The sequence below is a fragment of the Callorhinchus milii genome, unplaced genomic scaffold (genome assembly GCF_018977255.1).
Source record: "Callorhinchus milii isolate IMCB2004 unplaced genomic scaffold, IMCB_Cmil_1.0 Scaffold17, whole genome shotgun sequence".
In the NCBI taxonomy this organism is placed as follows: domain Eukaryota; kingdom Metazoa; phylum Chordata; class Chondrichthyes; order Chimaeriformes; family Callorhinchidae; genus Callorhinchus; species Callorhinchus milii.
In genome coordinates, this window is record NW_024704758.1 from 5,830,751 (window position 1) to 5,850,026 (window position 19,276).

Genomic DNA, 19,276 nt, shown 5'->3' on the forward strand with positions numbered 1-19,276 from the left:
ATAGAACAATCTAATCTGTTTCTTGATGAGAAAATCTATATGAATTGATGTATTCTTAGCCTATACTGATGTTTAACCTCTTGCTGTCTCTTACAGTGAGCTCCCACGTTGAACTTATTATAATGCAAGCTCTCTGCTGGGTTCATGATGACCTGAACCAAGTTAATATGGACAGTTACATCCTGAAAGTCTGTGGACAAGAAGAAGTCTTGCAAAAGTAAAAAAAAAAACTTTACCAAACTCATCTTTTTCCTTTTCCAAATACGCTGCCGGGGAGGAATTCAAGAGTTTGGACTATAAAGTGGGTCTGTGTCGCATGAGTTAACTAGTTTGGGTGTTTTTTTTGTGTGTGCCAAAGGTCAGTTTCTGGGTGAATGAAATGTTATGGATGCACGTGGAGCTAAAACTATGATCAGTCATTAAGTGGCCATGCATTATCTTAAAGGCATCTTATTTTTTGAAGAGCGTGATCACTGCAGGCCAATTTCGAAATGATATGCAATTTATAAGTGGGTTTGCAATTCCAATGTGGCTCTTGTCACTCTGTAACCCATTGAGCAATTCCACAAATAAAATTGGTCATTTACTTCATGACTTTGTGAGGTGGTACTACGTGCGGATTGTCTGTCACATTCGTCTACAAGATACAGTTACTACAAATTCCAGTAAATCCCACCAAGCCCTTGTAGAAGTCCTCCTGACGTGAAAGGAGCTATATCAAATGTAAGGATTGATTTAGTGTATGTGCTGTATCACATGTTTTTTTTCTTTTGCACGGCTCACAGTAAACACTGCTTGGGGAGCCACGAATACATTCAAAACTGCCGCAAGTGTGACACAGAGATCAAGCTGCAGCTGATGAGTCACAGTACAATCTGCAGAGCCCTGGCTCGTACGGTAAGCCTCCGACACTGAGAACAACAGGAAATGATACAAGATCTTTCTTAGTCTCGTCTGAACCGAAGTGTGTATTTTACGACTCTCTTGCAATCCCCATAATTAAATCTAGATGTGAAAAGCCTTCAGTGTTTTGAATGGGACATGTGCTGGCTTAATTTATGAACTGGTGATGCAAAGGAGTGTCTTTAGGGAATTTACAGCTTGCATGCCAGAAATGATTTGTGCATGTGTATGAGCTCAATCCAGTTCACTCTTTAAGTGAAAGTCTTCCTGATAGCTGCTGGCAGTGAGGATCGTAAGCCATAATGTGAGTGATTGGGAGTGGGTTAGAGCAGGAAAGATAAGCGGGAGATGATTACCTTGTTTATATTTGGTGATCATTATACCAAGGTCCTATCCCCATGTTCAGGTGGACCTTAAAGATTCCTCAACACGAGAACACCTTGTTCTTGCCAACAATCCCACAGATAAAAATGGTCATTCACTTGATGGCTGTCCGCTGCTGTGCACAAATTGGCTGCAGGGTTTGCCTACAGCATTGAAACTTTTCACAGTAATTACTGCTCCTATGTTGTGGGCATTGGGTCAAATGCAAGGGTGATTTCCATTTCTCACCACTGACGTCTTGCCACAAGAAAAATCACCAAACTACAATTTAGTGGGTAGTTTTGGAAGGGTGACTTCCTTAATTTGAAGCAGAAAGCTCCTCCAATGACCATGATTTATTCCATGATTCTCTGAACTATGTAGGTTTCTGCTATTTTTACATTGAGTCTTTAAATCCCTCTTGAAATGCGTTCCAAGCCTCCTGCGCTTTTCTATAATCAATTTTTGGAGCTTCAGATGTGACTCATTCCAAGGGTGCAAAAGTCACCAAGTCCAGGCTTTTAGCCACTGCACCCCTAATCTCTGGAACTCCCTTTGCCTCAACTGTATTGATCTTTAAATTCCTCCTGAAAACTTGCCTCTACAACCATCTATGGTCACTTCCCCCTCTTCTCCATTGCTCAGCTATTAACACCCACCAGTGTACAACACTCAGACAATCTTGCATGGAGGGCGCTAACTAAATGCAAATTGGTGGCTCGTCATTGCCATGACCTCCTGCATGCAAAGTCAGTGGGACATCTGACTCCGACTCGTGTGCGTTCCCAAACTTGATGTCAACTAACGCAACTCTCTTGATATATCTCCTGATATAAAAGTGTCGTACACATAATAATAATAATAATCCTTGCATTTGATATAGCGCTTTTCACGTCGGGAGGACGTCCCAAAGCGCTTCACAGAACACACTGTAAAGTGAATTGACTGTATATTTGTGGGCGAACGCGGCAGCCAATTGCGCACAGCAATGTCCCACAAACAGTCATAGATTGAAAATGACCAATTTATTATTGGTTTTGGAGGGATTATTATTAGGCGTGTGGAGTAAGGAAACTTGCCCAAGGTTTCGCCCTCTGCCTGGAATTGAACTCAGGTCTCTCGCTTGCAAAGCGAGTGCTCTAACCACTGAGCTACAGGACTCCACATGCGTCTGTTCCCATCTGGATATTGGCCACGTACATACAAGAGTACATAGCTAATGTCAGTAAGTACTAAATAAGAGTACTTACAAGAGTACTAAATAAAAAAAATTAAAAATAATAATTTGGTCACTCAATCCATGACTGTTTATGGGACACTGCTGTGTGCAATTGGCTGCAGTGTTTCACCCATAAAATATACAGTCACTTCACTTTACGGTATATTCTGTGAAGCGTTTTGAGAAGTCTCAAAGACGTGATAAGGCGCTATATCAAATGCAAGTATTATCAATCTAAGGGTTTCTACTGTCAAAACAGGCCGATGACGATGAAGTGCCTACAGATCTGGAGAAGTTTCTACAAAAGGTGGAAAAGCCCTTCAAAGAAATCATCAGCAGGTGAAGAGACAGTTTAAGTTTTAATTGCTACCATTTGGGAAGGTGGACAGTTTATTCAGACATTGCTGTGGTTTCTTTTGTGCTGCAGGCAGAGTCTCACTGAGCTCCTAGAAACCTATCACGGTCACGTTAAGACATGCTTGCAGAATGAGGTGAGTCACCTTGCAGTTGGGGAGAGAATTAAGGGGGCTTTTTATACATCCAGTGAACTATTGAGTGAGTCAGATGAGTGTCCTTCTGAGTTGAACTTATTGGGTAACTGAACCCTGCCTCAAGAAATACACTAAGCGTACTTGCTGGAGTCCTGTAGCTCAGTGGTTAGAGCACTCGCCTCACAAGTGAAAGACCTGGGTTTGATTCCCGGCAGGGTGAAACTTGGGCAAGTTTCCTTACTCAACATGCCTGATAATAATCCTTCAAGAGAAAAAAACAATAATAATTTGGTCACTCAATCCACTGCTGTGTGTGGGACACTGCTGTGTGCAATTGGCTGCGCATTTCGCCCACAAATATACAGTCAATTCACTTTATATTGCATCCTGTGAAGTGCTTCGAGCGTCTAGAAGATGTGAAAAGTGCTATATCAAATGCAAGAATTATTATTGTTTTAATTGCCTGATAAAGGATACGTGAATTGAGTGAGTCTCATTGTTGGGAATCTGAAATTTCCCGATGGATTTTTCCAACCCTTTGCCCTCATAAAGGTGTTTGGTTCCAGGTTTCTTGGTATTTGAGTGTGGTTCCACTGCTGGAGTGAATGGGCCATTGTTTATGCCCAAGTCTCAACAGAGGCTCATTTCTCACAGGAACATTGGGAAAACAGGATGAGGCCATTCTGCCTCTATCGACCTTGCCTGACATCCATGTCATTCCAACAGGCATCTCATTACAGTCTCTGAATAGCAGTCGGGAGCAGAAACCTCCCTTCTCATCTCCTTCCCCTCTCTCCCCCCAACTGCCCCTGTGCCCCACCGCCATTGCCTGATCTATTGTAATGCATGGTTTTACCCACATCTGAGAGATGACTGCTTTCCTGTTTAACTAGAACAAACAGTACAAAACTGTGGACCGGGTCATCCAGGCCGTAAAGAACATTTGCAGTGCACTGGATGGTGTGGAGACCAAAACCATCACTGACGCCGTAAAGAAACTCAAGCGTGCCGTCAGCCTACCAAAGAGCAAAACATTGGAGGTATGTCTACTCCCGATTGATGCCTAAATCCATATTGCAATGCATTTTCTCTTCGGAACTTATGTTGATGCCTTGTGATGGCATTTGACTTTGGCCCTGGATTGAGTTGCGAAAGAGCCATAACACTTTTATTTCTTTGGGGTTATCTGGAGTTCAGCTGAGTTTGCATCATACGGAAACATTTGCAACCGAAATGCATTTTTGTTTGCATATGTTATGACCACACACAAAAGCTGCAGTGTTGCCCACTGCAAGGGAATGAGTGGGGAGCGTACAGGAAAGGGCTACAGTGAAGCTGATAGAAAAATCAACAAAAGCATTGTTCGATCGGTGTGTTCCCATTTAGTTCTCTTATTGTGTGATCGGTAAGGAAGTAAATCTATGGCCAGCTGGTCAGTCTGCCTTTTAAACACCAGACAACTGAGGCTTTATCTGATCAGCTTGGCTCAGTTAGTGGCCCAAGTCAGGACTTTGAGCACACAAGACTAGGCTGACAATCCAGTGCAGCGCTGGGGGAGTGTAACCATTGTTGAAGATGCCATCCTTCAGACGAGGTGTTACACACCAACGTCCCGTCTGCCTTTTCAGATGGACATTAAGGATCCCATGGCACCACATGAAAAAGAGAGTTGTTTCCACTGTCCTGGCCGACAATCTGTAAAATTGGTCACTCACTTGCTATCTTCTGAGGGCAATTTCACTTTTTTTTGTCCTTTTCACTGGGAACAGACATCGGTTGTCCTCTGGCACCTTGCCCCAAGTGTGTGAGTTCAGCAACCACAGGCTATTTGATCATGGCAGAGCATTTGATGAGCCTACCTCCTTCTCTATATTCCCCACCATCACCACTGCCAAAAACTTGGATGCTGCAACATCCAGTACTTTTCCCCCACCCCCCCATTGCTGATTCAGCTGTGCTCATAGCCTCCTTTTTAATACTTTAATGACTGATCTACTCTGACACCAGTATCTACCATGTCTGCTCTTCCACAGGTCAGATCGAAGGTTGGTGATGACTCAGGTGATGGTGGAAAGAATGGTGAGTCGCTGCCACGCAAGCTGAAAAGGTTCTTTGTTTATTTGAGCAATTATGAGTTTGTCATGTAATATTTAACGTTCTTGTGATGCCTCTGAGCTCCAGCTTTAGCAGAAATGTGTTTTTTCTTGTGGGTCCAGTCTCTCTCCTGAGAACAATTCCCTTTTTGTTTTTGAGGGGATCAGATGCTCACTTGAAGGGAACAAGCAGCTGGACACTAGATGGGTAGTTATGGTGAGGTCAGGGAGAGAGAGGAGTAAAATGACTTGATGCAGGAGGAGATGATTGGCAGGGGTGGAGGGGAGAGAAATCTCCCCACAATTAAAGGAACCAAGACCCTATATGGAATGACTAAGGCTTCTTAATGAGGCCTCAGCGTGACTAGACAGAGATCCAAGTGTCTTGCATTGGGGGAGGTTATTATTTTAGATTGCGGACTGTAGATGACTTATTGTTTTAGATTGGGAATGACAATGCAAATTGATGTGTTGGATGGGGGAGAAAAGTGAGATGACTTGGGTTTGATTCCTGGGCAGGGTGAAACGTTTGCCAAGTTTCCTTTCTCTACACGCTTCTGATTACCAAGCAGTAAGTAGGAACCTGGTTGTTAGTCCATTGGCAGTTCGTTTCCGGGGGTAATAATGCCTTCAAATAAATAAATAATTTGGTCACTCAATCCACATCTGCTTTTGAAACACTGCTGTGCACAATTGGTGGCTGTGTTTCGCTCACAAAATATACAGCCAATTCACTTTCCAATATATCCTGTGAAGTGCTTTGAGACATCTCAACAATGTGATCAAGCGCTGTATCAAATGCAAGGATGATGGTTGTTTTTATTATTATTTTTATTATTATTATAACATTGATGATTTTGGCCTGTTGCAGGCTCTGTGCCTGCAGTGAGTGCGTTGGAGGGAAGCTTGGGTGAGCTAACCGTGGCTGTGAATGAGCTACTACAGCAGTACCTAAGCTCCTTCAGCTGCAGCCCAGGCTCCGCTGGGGCCTTGCCCACGAGCGCCAAGCCCACGAGGGAGGCCCGAGCCACCAAGGAACATCTTCAGTTCACCCTGTTCGCCGCCCACCGGATCCCCCCGGCCTGGATCAGTAGGTGAGGAGTGGCCCAGAGCCCGTACGCAACAACAACTTGCATTTATACAGGGGTAGTGTCCCGGAGTGCTACACGGACAAGACACATGTGGCGCACGATTGAACATGGAACTTACAGATGACCGAACTGTTTGTAAACAGTGAGATGGGTTTGTGTGGGTGGCTAGTGGTAGAGAGAGGTGAGGAAAGGGATACTCGGCACCAAAAGAGTTTGGAGGAAAGGCAAGTGAATGGATTAAAATGGAGTCAGCGCAGACACATCAGGCCAAGTGGCTTCCTGCTGACAAAGACTAGAGCACAGAAACAGCCTCATCCAGTCTGTGCGAATGATTATACTCTTATGTGAATCGCCCCCCGCCCACCCCGTCGAGTTTCCAGTGAAATGCAATGATGCTTTCGGCCTCGATCACATTTTCCAGCAGCAGCTTCTGTGTTCTCAACCTCCCTCGTGGAAATGTTGCTCCTGAGCATCTGCCTTCAACTCACTTGTAGCCCTGCACGTGCTCTGGAGGTAAACTCTTAACCAGTTGCCCAGTTGAACCTCTCAGTCAAGATGGCTCCTCAGGAACTTTGACCTAGATTTTAAAAATCTCTTCCCATCTAAACCTTGCCAAAAGAAATAACAGCCTTCCGTGACAATCTGGCACAGGCTTCTTTCTGCTCAGAGCTTTGGGCCTAGCTAGTGCTGATTTTGAGTGGAATGCAGGTAAATTAACTGGAGGCACAGCACTGAAATAATCCAGCCAGACAGTCTGCTCTGTGTGCGTTTTTTTTTAATATCCAAATATATTTTAAAATGTTAATATCTGGGCTAGCAAACCTGATAAATCTGACCCGGTTTCAACTCAACCAACAATCATGATATTTTCACTGAAATCTTCAGCTCTTGAGCATTGCAGTGTTGAACTGGGTTCAGCACATAAGTGTAGGGATTTTTTTAATATATATTTGGGAAACAAAAGTTATTTTGGGCTGCTTTCCTTTTTTTTTTTGAGAGTTGTGCTGTTTTATCCTCTTTGCCGACTGACAGACTCCTCTCTGCATCAGGGGTTTGTTCTGTTTTCCCCGGCCCCCACCTCCCAGGTTGCCACCAAATTGCAAATTGTCTCTCCTATTTCTCGGGCGGAGGGGGTTTGCTTCTGCTAAATTGCAGAAGAGGGCAGAAAATGTCTGCTCAATGGCTCCTTTTCCCTCTTCTTTCCTTTTCTTTCCCTTCGCACCCACTCCCGCCCCCCCCCCCCCCCACCCCACCCACAAAAGTCCTCTGTAGTTATCCTAGTTGACCAACCTTGTCTACACTTCTGAGTCTCTCTGAGCCAGTCATGTCATAGCCGGAAGGTGGAGCCCTATTTTTCCATCAGCTGGATGAAACCCATCACCAAACTATATAGTGAGTTCTATATTTGTATGCTGCCTACAAGTGGAAATTTCCATCTCTGGAATGGAATGCGCACTTTCTCCCTGGAGAGAATCATCCTGCCTACCTGATACCCTGGCGTATTATACGCAGGTTGGCAAGAGAGTGTGTGTTGCAGGTGACTTCTGGAGTTCAACCAGCTAAAACAATGTAGCTTTCTTTCCAAGTCTGGCAAGATTCCTGCTACTTATCCTTGGGCAAATTTCCTTACTCCACACGCCTAATAATAATCCCTCAAGAAAAAAATAATAAATTAGTCACTTCAATCCACGACTGTTTGTGGGACACTGATGTGCTCAGTTCGCTGCCGCGTTTATCCACAAATATACAGTCAGTTCACTTTACAGTATATTCTGTGAAACGCTTTGAGATGTCTAAAAGACGTGAAAAGCGCTGTATCAAATGCAAGGATTATTATTATCCAGTTAAGACTGACCAGTTAGGGCTTTGTACCTAAAATTGGAATCTCCTCTGTACCCAAAATTCCCACCGTTGACTGTTGTCTGAAATGTGCTTTGACAGATGATTGTTATCTATTTCAGCTTTGAAAAGTACTACCTGATGTGCTCATTGACCCACAATGGGAAGGATCTCTTCAAACCAGTGCAATCCAAGAAAGTTGGGACCTATCGAGGCTTGTTTTGCCACATCAAGTGGGATGAGCTGTGAGTGCCTCTGTATTTTGATGCGTTCCTGTGTGTACCTGGAATATGCACAATATATTCAGTGAAGCACTTTTGAGACTTCTCCACTTCTTTTGCCTTAAAATGTAATATTACGCAGAATGACAGCAAGTTGGAGGTACTCCGGGATGGAGTTCCAGCAATTAGATAGGAGTGTGGAACAGGAGGAGGCCATTCAATTTGTCACTCTTGTTAGCTCGTGGCAATCCATTGATTCCCTTTGCTAAAATTGGTCAGTTGCATCATCTACAAAGTACTTTAGATATCTCTCAATGTCGTGATAAAGTGCTACAGCAAATGCAAGTATTAGTAGTAATATCCCTGTTATAACTCAGTAGTTCTAAGCAATCAGCTCTATGAACCTTGCCATGAGTTTCGTAACTTTATCTCCACTGCCCACCAAGTTAACTTGTGAAGCCCCACAAGTGGTGTTGAACACCACACGGCGCACTGTGTTACCGATGATGCTGATTTCATTTTCCAGGATCAGCTTCCCGATTCCGATTGCTCAGCTGCCCTTGGAGTCCATGCTGAGCCTCGGTTTGTACGGAATATTGAATCCCTCGGCTGCCGGATCACCGGATTCTAACAAGCAACGGAAGGGGCCGGAGTACCTTGGCCAAGTTTCTGTGCCACTTTTCAGTTTTAACCGGTAACCAGTCTTATTTTTTTATGCATAAAACTCCTCAATTTTTCAGGCTGAGCCTGGCGTCTTGATTTTTTCACAAGAGTTGCCCCATCTATATGTGTTGTTTGCAGCGAGACTGACCTTGGGCTATTTTTTTGTACGTGGGTGGGGGAGAGGAAAGAAAGATGAGGAGGGGTTTCGCACTGGTGCCTACTCTTGTTCTCTTTTCACACCGCATACTTTGGGAGTTCAAAGGCCTGAAAGTCCTCCCAAGTCTTCACCCGTGAGACAGTTCTGTTAAAACCACAGCGAAAATTCTTCGATCGAAGAGAAGGGTCTTGAGACCAGCCTTGAAGGAGGCAATGGAGGAAACTAGGTGAAGGGACTGTGGGATGGAGTTCCAGAGTATGGGGGCAGAGAGGCTGAAAGCCCGGCCACCGATGGTAGGGTGGGCGGGAGACATGGAGCAGGCCGGAGTCCGCTGAACGGAGGGAGTAGGCAGGTTGGTAGGGAGTCAGCAGGTCAGAGAGGTAGGCGGGCACAAGGTCATGGGTGGCCTCAAAGGTGAGGACGAGGATCTTGAACTCGAAAGTGTGTGGTTAGAAAGCTTTTTGCAAAGCTGGATGGAATGCTCAAATGGCCTTCTCATTCCCTCCATTATTGCGTGACAGTTCTTGACTTTTATTGCAATCGCTGATTTTCCAAGATGATCTTTTTTGTTACTTTTTTGGCAGTTCTCTCAACTTTTCTTCCTTCCCCTCCTCCCCCGCAGCGTGTTGACTTGTGGAACAAAGCTGCTACGGCTCTGGACGTCCATCCTTGGGAATCCAGCTGGTGGGACAATAAATAGAAAAGGCAGCTCAATGGACAGAATAGTGCTGCAAGTGAGTGCTCCGCGCACATACATATATTTATGCATTTTCAAATACAACAGTCCTTTAAATTTTACGGTGGGGGGAGATCAAACATGACAATTTCTGAATAAGAAGCCCACACCTCTTACGTGGTGCACCCAGAATACAATTGTCACAATGATACATGTCGCGTGGGACAGCATGCGTGAAAAGTAATTTAGAGGTAGTCTCTCTCACCCCCTCCCCAAAGGGTTCATTGCCACACTTGAAATCTGAGGCTTGAGTAAATTGAGTTGCCGCTGACATCTCAAATTGCGCTCGTCTCTTTGTTGCTGGGATCAATTCACTTTACAGTGTGTTCTGTGAAGCGCTTTGGGACGTCCTCCCGACGTGAAAAGCGCTATATCAAATGTAAGAATTGGAGAAGGTTTGTGCGATGGCAATCAGCAAGCCACCAATTTCCTCAAGTTAACTTTGAACTTCAGTACCAAAGGCGAAGAGTTCAAGAAAGTCCAAAATCTGCAAGAGAGCCCCATAGACCGGAGGAATCTAATACCCATTGAATAGTGGTCATTCTTGGGACCTCCTGTCATCCACTAATTCTGCAACTTAAGTTGCCTTCTATCTTGGTCTTGAAATTGCAACTGTTCTGTTACAGGAAGTCGAAGAGTTTCCCTGGTTCCGTTTCTTCCTGAAAGTGAATCTAAAACTACTGGCAGAATGCAAATTTTTTTCCTGAGGTGTTTTTTTTGCCTGTGTAATTTTTATACTTAGGATTAACATTAACACTGGTTAACTTTAATGTGTTGTCATTTTAAACCATGTATTTCGTTATGGTCAGAATGAGTTCTTCTTCATCTGCATTAAATGTCTCATCTGATGCCCTGAATAATGTTCTACTGATCCTGAACAGGCCATGACTAACCTTTTCTGTACACAAATTACTCGTAAAACTGTAGAAACTTACAGCACAGAAAGCCAATTGTGTCTGTGCTGGCTCTTTGAAAGAACACCCCATTAAGTTCCATTTACCTACTTTTCCCCAATTCCCCTGCAAATTGTTCAGACTTGTATCTAGTCCCCTGAAAGTGAATATGGATCCTGCCTTTCACCACAGCACCCAGAAGGGTATTTCCAGATCATCATGACTCATCGTGTAAAATAATTGCTCCTAATCTTCTCGACCCTTTGCTAACTATCTTAAACTAATGCCCTCTTGTCACTCGGTGCTCTCTCACAATTTCCTTATGATAAAAACTAATCGCTGCATTTGATACAGTGCCTTATTGTGTCATCTCAAAGCTCTTCACGGGATTTTCCTTTGTGAAATGGACTGACTAGATGTGAGCTAAAAGTCAAAAGCACACCCGTTCCTCAAGCTTACAGCTTTTGTTTTCAGGCTGATTTTTCTCTATTTCCCTCCCTCCCCCACCTTCACCCCTCACCAGTTGATGGGTTTAATCTTGCTTTGTTTACAATTTAGGTGGACTTTCCATCCTTTGCCTTTGATGTTGTCTACTGCCCTCCGCAGCCTAGCCGGGTTGTTGAACTGGACTTTGATACGTTGGACACAGAGACCCAGAAGCAGCTCCTTGATGTATTTGCCAAAGACTCGGCATTTGAGTAGGTTCTTCCTGTGTGGGTTTTTTTTTTAGATTTTGCTGCACTCTTATATTTTTTAAAATATATATACCTACCTCCGAATAAACGCCATTCCCTACCTCAAAATAAACGCCAAGTCTGGCAAGTTACCACTAAGACTCAAATAGTAACGTACATAATTCAGGCTCAGTCTGTCGCACTCCCACTTCATGCTCAGAAAGTTATGGGTGAAGCCCCACTTTGGAACTTGAGCTCAGGGTCCAGACTGACTCTCTTGTGTAGTGCTACAGGGAAGGGAAGGGGTCGGGTCATGGGTTGCTTGGATGAGGTAGATAAAAATAGAGGCTTCTACAATACTCTTCATAATAAAAAAGATGGGACTGCTGTGCTGGCCATCTCATGGCTGTACGTAGGAACTTGTGTGTCCAGCCACAGCACTTGAGAGAAATTATCGCAAAAGCATTTTTGAGACAATAAACAAATTGTGGCGTGTTGAGTTTTGGAAGGGATTAAAAGCATTCGAATAACAGAGGCTCTGAATTTGCTCTAAACTGTATTGAATACAGTGGATTTGTAGAGTGTTTTTAATTCTCAATTGCCCTTTTGTCCGCAGACTTTCTAAAACTGACAAAGAACATCTGTGGGACAAACGACAGTACTGTTTTTCCCACAAAAACAGCCTTCCCAAGATTCTGGCCAGCGTTCCGAGCTGGGATTGGGACTCTCTCCCCGAGATCTACTCTCTGCTCCAGCAATGGATTCCGCTCTGCCCTGTGTACGCCTTGGAGCTGCTGGATTCTAAGTACGTCTCATGATCCCTGAAAGAGCAGAATGTGCCATGGTGTCTGTCGTCTGGTTTAGTGTTGCGTGTGCTGGCGAACAAGCATGCGTGAGGTGTGTTGGGAGCTCACTCACTACCTCACTGTGTGGTGAACTCGCTGGTGAATTGTGGGCTGTCTCTGTGACTGACTGCGGTTTCCCTTTATGAATTCATTGGGATTATGTGCAGTTACCCTTTATGAATGTAATGCTATGCTCTTAATATTTCCACACTGCGGTGCTGTGTGCGTTTCACACCCCTGAAAGCCTCTTTGGCACCAGAAGCGTGTTGAACAGCTGTGATTTGAGCCGGTCTCCCCGGGAGGCAAGTTGCAAGGCCGCACTTCATTCATTCTCCACAGTTTCAGCTCTGTAACCCACACGGCTGTTTTCGTTCCAGATTCGCGGACCAAGAAGTGCGAAGTGTCGCTGTGAACTGGCTCGAAGCAGTCACCGATGACAAGCTTGTGGATTACCTGCCTCAATTTGTACAGGTGAGGTGTTCCAGCATATCTTTTTTCCTTCCGCTCCCTACCTTCTCCCTGTGTATATTCCCCCAGTCTATTCTCTTTTAGCTTCCCCTCTAACCCATGAGCACTGAAGTCGATTGTAGCACGTGATTACCAGGATGGTAGAAGGTGGACTAGATGGACCTTGCTCTTTTTGTTCAGCAGTTCCTATGTTTCTCTTTTTTTTCTTTGGAGCTCATCAGGCTGAGGGGATAGGATATAGGCTTATAAGATGAAGGGAGGCTTAAATAACACAGATAGGAAAAGATTATTTCCGGTGGTCAGAGGGTCAAGGCAAAGGCTGGCATATATGGGACTAGAGATAAGATCTAGGGACTTGTGTGTAGTATAAACACTAGCCTCTCCCTCACCTCCTTCAAGACAGGCCTCAAGACCTTCCTCTTTGACCGTGCCTTCAGCCACACTCCCACTTCCCCTGTCCTCCAACCCTCTTGATTGCAACCCACAGCTAGGGTGCCACCCCTTAACTGTCCAGCATCTTGGAACATCCTTCCGACATGAAAGGTGCTATATAAATGCAATGTGTTGTTGGTGGCCGGACTGGATTGGCCAATTGGCTTGTTTGAGCTGTCCCTTCTAGGAATCTATGAAAGCTTTCCTAACCTACGCTGTTTTCATTCTCTAGGCTGTGAAGTACGAGTGTTACCTGAGCAGCGCCTTGGTGAGGTTCCTCTTGTCTCGGGCTCTGGGAAGCATTCTTGTAGCACATCACTTGTACTGGTAAGAAGCCCGATCTCTCATTTGGAACTGAAATGTCAGCCTGGCTGGGTCGGTGGTACTCTCACCTCTGAGTCAGAAGGTGGGGTGGGGGGTTAGTTTCTAGTCTTACACCCAACGCTTCCATCAGACTGCAAACCATGAGAAGCAGCATCAATCAACCTGACAAAATCAACTAGATTCCTTAATGCCATTAACAGTAGGAACCGTGGTAGTGGATCGTGTTAGAACACAGTTCCGTCAGTTTAGCATGAAGCCCGCATTTACTGGAGTGGAAGGAATCACGCTTGCAGGATTCTTGATTGCTTGTTATGAAATACCGCAAATTAGCCCCCCTTCGTGTGGAAGCTGCGTGGAGTATAAAAGCAATGATTGAACGAACGCAGCTCCTATCGTGCGTGACTGGGTGTCTGGCATCTGTTGGGGGTTTGCTTGCAACACAGCAAGAACAAAACTAGTTGTTTAAGGCTGCCAGCCAGCAACACATACCTCTTCACACAGGAATGCAGATGTGCTTAAGCTCACATATGTGTGCAGGAGTTGCCAAATTGCAGCCTGGCTTCACTAAGTGGCTTCACTGATCTGCACGCGTGCATGTGTCCGCATGCATGTGTGTGCGTGCTTGGAAACCATCTTTGAGCTTGTGTGTCCTGGAGACCCCACTTCGATGTAGCTGCTGCTCATTCGCTTTGGAATATAGTTTAGCGAGTACCTTGTTAGCTCCCGAGCCAGCATAGCTCAAATACTTTTCTTTGTAACTGTAAAAGACAGCAATTTAGAGAATGTTGTAATAATCCTCGCAGTTGATCCACTGTAGTTGCGTAAACCATCAAAGCGATTTGCAGTAATTACTGTCATGTGTAGGGAATGTATTTGTCGGTGGACTCAGCAACCAGTTTGCGCACAGCAATATCCTGCAAACAGCCATGGAGTGAGTCACCAATTTTATTCAGAGGATTGGTGGCCAGGACACTGGGAGAAACTCCCGCCTGTTTTTGAACAGTACCGCGGGATCTTTAACGTCCACCTGAGCAGGCAGACGAGGCTTCGGTTGTCTCATCCAAAGGCAGGCACCTCTAACAATGCAGTGCCCTTTCTACCTTTGTTTTTCCTCCTCTCAGTTTTGTACCTAATTGTATTATTTAAATGCTGAAGCTTCTGTGAGGGGGAGTGTACCCTACTGTCTCCAAATACGGCAAGTAATATGCTCTCTCCCCCCCCCCCCCCCCCCACACACATACACCTTTATCGGAAGCATTTGTGTTCCCGAGCTTCCAAAGGACTTGGCATAAGCGTTTCGTGCCCTGTGTCCATGTCTCTAGGCTGCTGAAGGATTCCCTCCACAACCCTCACTTCGGAGTGCGTTACGAGCTGATTCTGGGCGGCCTGCTGTGCGTGTGCGGGAGGGCATTGCGGGAGGAGTTTGAGAAGCAGAGCTGGCTGGTGCAGAAGGTGGGAATGGTGGCGGAGAAGGTGCGGCTGGCGAGTGGATCGGCCAGACAGGTACGTGTCCTGTCAGCGGGAGGTTTGTGTGTGTGTGTGTGTGTGTGTGTATCACAGGCATTTTTATGAGCTGTCAGTAAGATACGTTGGCAAATCGGGCTCGTTGTTCTGCAGCATGCCTCCTGGATTGCTGTTGAGTCAATTATTCTTCAGTGCTGAAAATTCACACTGGGACCTGGTGGTTTTCCCACATCAAATCAGTCTCTCACCTAAAATAGCCTAATGTCCAGAGCTTCCCATTCTGAAGCCAGAAATGACTGAAGTTCAATGATGCTAAAGAGCTTGGTTCATATACTGCTACATGTCATAGCAACCCACACCAGGGCCTGACTTCTACTCCAGTAGGCGTGTGTGCGCAAAACACATGGCCACTACACTAGACTGAGAAGCATTTTGAGACGTCCTCCTGACCTGAAAGGCAGGATACCTAATTATTATATTGTCCAGAATAGAGCATGTGCTTATCCTGCCCTTGACTACATGGCTGCTACGACCTGGTTTTGATCTCAGATCTTTACCCCGTCAAGGTTCTTATCTACTTGGGTGGAGGGGTGGACATGGGCTTGGTCAAAGGGGTAGGTTTTTATCTGGGACTGAAAGGCTGATGCGGAGGAGGCAAATCAAGAGCGTACCTTTTTAAGGTGAGCTTTAAAGCTGCTGACAATCTCAGTCCGTGTTACAATCAATGGGTAATTCAGCAACTCTGAGCTGCAGGTGAGAGTGAGGGAGCCGAGCCAGGACATTTACACCATTCCCTTGTTCCTCGCCCGTACTTCAGAGCACAGTCATGTCCCTGTTCCACCACCTCACTCTAGATAAGTGGAGCAATGGCGATCAATAAAGCATCTTGGAAATTTCTTTCTGACACTGGCCCCTGCTCTCTCTCTTTTGATCCCTCTCCACAGGTCACCCTTCAGGAGGGTATGGAGGGTGTCCAGTGCTCCCTCAAGCACAAGTTTCGGCTGCCACTGAACCCGAGCTTGGTTGCGAAGGAGCTCAACGTTAAGGTAGGAATTTCAGTGCCTCTCGACGTCCTTCCGACATGACAGGTGGTATAAAATGTTGTTGTTGTAGAATTCCATCAATCACTATCTCCACTTTGGTGTTATTGAGCTGGAGTTTCCCCAAATGAGACTACTATATGTGGGTCAGCTGGTGAGCTGTTGACGAAACTGTCACCTCTTTATCACCTACTGCGACTGCACAGTCTGCAATGTTGGGTAATTTGCACCTGTGCCAATGTTCCTTTGACACAATCTTTCAGAAATGGAAATTTTCCCTCGTCTAGAATTAAATGTACTCTCTCCCTTTCGCCACACACCCTGCTAACGTAACTCCGGAGAGCGTTAGGCGCAGGTTGGGAAGAGGCAAGGTTTGAGATATCCAGAGTGTGCTTTGAGATGCTGGGTGGGTATGTGTGTTAGTTAGTGTGTGTGTAGTGTGTGTGTGTTTGAAAGAAGCCCATTGGTCCCTTGAACAGTCTGGTCTCATTGCATCTCTTCATGCTCAGCATTGGATATTACACTAACTTGTTACAGATGTTTGGTTGTACATCGTAGTCTGCTTCCAGCACATTACTGCATGTGAACATTGTTCTGTAACTCAGTCTCTGTTGGCCTGTAGTAATGTGACTTTTGGCAGATATTTTTAGTGAGTTATTTACGTCGGTGTGGCTTTCCGTTGTGTTGTGCCCATCGCTGTGTACAAACCAAACCCGAACTCCTTTGATCTGGCTCTTCATTTCTGCTACAGGCTCCCCAGGTGGTTAGGCAGGTTTATCCAGTTCATGTGGCCAGGTCACACCCTCAAGGCAAGGTGTCTGGGTTGCTCTCTATTCTACACTTGAGTTAGCTGATCTCAGGCACGGCAGCACTGGGGAGAGGACTACAAATAAAGCTCTGTATCTATAGAAGTAAAGGGGAAAGCCTACTCGTTAATCACAATCTACTGACCTTGATGGTGCGAGGTGAAGATTAGCTGCTTTTCTGTTAAATGCCATAGTTTCACTGTTCAAGGCCCTCAATTGTTAACTTGGTGTCTATTTCCTTTTTGCAGGCCTGCTCTTTCTTCAATTCCAATGCAGTGCCACTGAAGGTAGCATTGGTTAACGCAGACCCACTGGGGGATGAGATCAATGTAATGTTTAAGGTGAGAGCTCCCACTGCAGACGTTCAGATCTCTGGGTAAAAGGATGAGACGTTAAACCGAGGTCCCATCCGTCTGTTTAGCTGGACATTAAAGACCCCATTGCACGATTGGTAAAGAGAAGGGAGTTTCTCTCTCCTGGTGACCTGGCCAACAGTTTCCCAAATAAGATTGGTCACTCGCTCCATGGCTGTTTGTGGGACATTGCTGTGCACAACTGACTGCCGCATTTCACTCACAAAATACAGTCTATCCACTTTACAGTATATCCAGTGAAGAGCTTTGAGATGTCTCAACGACATAAAAGGCGTTATATCACATGCAAAGACCATCATTAGTATTATTAATTATTATGATGACGATTGTGAACTTTATATTGTTTTAGTTGTTACCATTGTAACCAGCCAGTGTCTGAAGTACTAGACCTGTGAAATGTGTTGATAGGAGGTGACTGCCAACTCAGCAGTGAGATTGGAATGGTGATAACTGGCACAAGTCTGAGGACTGAGGGAGAATGGCATGAACGGTATCTAAATCACTGTGGTAACCATCTGGCTGCCAGGATACCAATACGACATTCTGCATTACCTGAGTTTTTGTGCAGTTTTAACTGGTTAACCTCCAGCCGTGCCTCCTCTCCCTATCAAGCGCAGACGCTGAGACTCCCCAAGTTTTGGCTCTTGCTGCTTTGGGGTTCAACTGGACAAAAGGATGAGACGTAGGCTTATAGCTTCGTCCAAGGGATGACACCACCAACAATGTAGTGATTTATTTCCCCCCCACATACTGCATTCCAGTGTCACCTCAGAATGAAGCTATGCACATCAACCCATAATAATAATAATCCTTGCATTTGTCATAGCGCCTTATCATGTCATTGAGACGTCTCAAAGGGCTTCACCAATGTACTAGAAAGTGGATTGACTTCATTTTGTGGGCGAAACCTTCTAACCCAGAGAGACCAACCGAGCTGCCACTGTTGTTGGATCTTGGTTCGAGAAGGCTTTGAAGCTCAGGAATTGGACATCAATGCTTCAAAGCTTTGTATTGCTAGTCACTATCCCATCCACCTTCTTGTTGAATTGAAGGGGGAAATGCTCACCATGGATCCATGGTCTTGTCTTTTTCATCTGAAAGGAATTGAAACTCTCTTCCCCCGTTATTGCTCCCAGGTCGGGGAGGATTTGCGACAAGACATGTTAGCGCTGCAAATGATCAAGATCATGGACAAGATCTGGCTTCAGGAAGGGCTAGACCTGCGCATGGTCATTTTCAAATGCATCTCAACGGGGAAGGACCAAGGTAGGTCAGGGCTGAATGGTCAGGTCAGGGCTAGTCTGGCTGTGTGTGGTTCAGGGGTGATGCAGAAGGGCTGGCTCTTCAAAGGCCTCTGTAGGTTTTACACCTGTACAAAACCAAAACGTTGTGTAATTTGACACTTGCGCTGATTGATGGGAAGCTGAGAGCATTTAGTGACCTGCAGTCGCTGGAGGAACCTCTCGCATCTCATGTCAGGATCTCAGCAATTGTTCAGTCAGGTCTAGGTGCAAATCGCTGGCAGACAGCCAGCCCCCTTCTTGGCCTCGTCGCTGCAGTTACGCAGTTGAATACGTCTTCAAGAGAGTTTGATAGTGATTTTTTGGCTGAACAAAGACCACGTCATCCCCAAGACCAATGCCTCGTGTACATTGCCCATTTCAACCTGATGATAATACTATTGAAATACAACTCATGCGCAGACAAATCATCACGCTCAGCTTCAAATCAGGAGATCCGTGCGCAATGAAACGTTTGAGCTGAACACCGCGTGTAATGTGGCATTTCTGATTTTTCCCCACCTCACGCCCCCACTCCCAGGTATGGTGGAGCTGGTGCCCGCTTCAGAAACCCTGCGGAAGATCCAAGTGGAGTATGGAGTGACCGGCTCCTTCAAGGACAAGCCGCTGGCCGAATGGCTGAGGAAGTACAATGCTACAGAGGAGGAGTATGAAAAGGTACCGCCGACAGTACAGAGCCACTCGCTTATTCTTAACTGATTGCAAAACACAGTGATCTTCTCACTTGGACAATTGTTTTAAACCCCGTGCTATTATTAATGCCAACAGAAACTGACTGAAGTGGCTTATAGGTGCGATGTCAGTTGCAAACAAATATTGTTAGATTTATTACATAAAATCCCATCTCAGTGTAGCCTGACACTCCGAAACAGTGGCAGA

General features: G+C 45.4%; 1 protein-coding gene across 3 annotated transcripts in view; it reads left to right on the forward strand.

The window, feature by feature from the left end:
• pik3c2a (phosphatidylinositol-4-phosphate 3-kinase, catalytic subunit type 2 alpha) overlaps positions 1 to 19,276 on the forward strand; it is a 41,333-nt gene that overhangs the window by 11,707 nt on the left and 10,350 nt on the right. For all 3 annotated transcript variants that reach the window (XM_042341369.1, XM_042341370.1, XM_042341371.1), the window contains exons 4-22: positions 97 to 217; positions 786 to 897; positions 2,745 to 2,824; positions 2,913 to 2,976; positions 3,870 to 4,016; positions 5,010 to 5,055; positions 5,941 to 6,163; positions 8,122 to 8,244; positions 8,747 to 8,914; positions 9,663 to 9,774; positions 11,228 to 11,367; positions 11,960 to 12,148; positions 12,566 to 12,659; positions 13,321 to 13,415; positions 14,735 to 14,915; positions 15,821 to 15,922; positions 16,971 to 17,063; positions 18,233 to 18,362; positions 18,918 to 19,054. In XM_042341369.1, the coding sequence (XP_042197303.1) occupies positions 97 to 217; positions 786 to 897; positions 2,745 to 2,824; positions 2,913 to 2,976; positions 3,870 to 4,016; positions 5,010 to 5,055; positions 5,941 to 6,163; positions 8,122 to 8,244; positions 8,747 to 8,914; positions 9,663 to 9,774; positions 11,228 to 11,367; positions 11,960 to 12,148; positions 12,566 to 12,659; positions 13,321 to 13,415; positions 14,735 to 14,915; positions 15,821 to 15,922; positions 16,971 to 17,063; positions 18,233 to 18,362; positions 18,918 to 19,054 (2,357 nt within the window). The remainder of the gene's footprint in view (positions 1 to 96; positions 218 to 785; positions 898 to 2,744; positions 2,825 to 2,912; positions 2,977 to 3,869; positions 4,017 to 5,009; positions 5,056 to 5,940; positions 6,164 to 8,121; positions 8,245 to 8,746; positions 8,915 to 9,662; positions 9,775 to 11,227; positions 11,368 to 11,959; positions 12,149 to 12,565; positions 12,660 to 13,320; positions 13,416 to 14,734; positions 14,916 to 15,820; positions 15,923 to 16,970; positions 17,064 to 18,232; positions 18,363 to 18,917; positions 19,055 to 19,276) is intronic.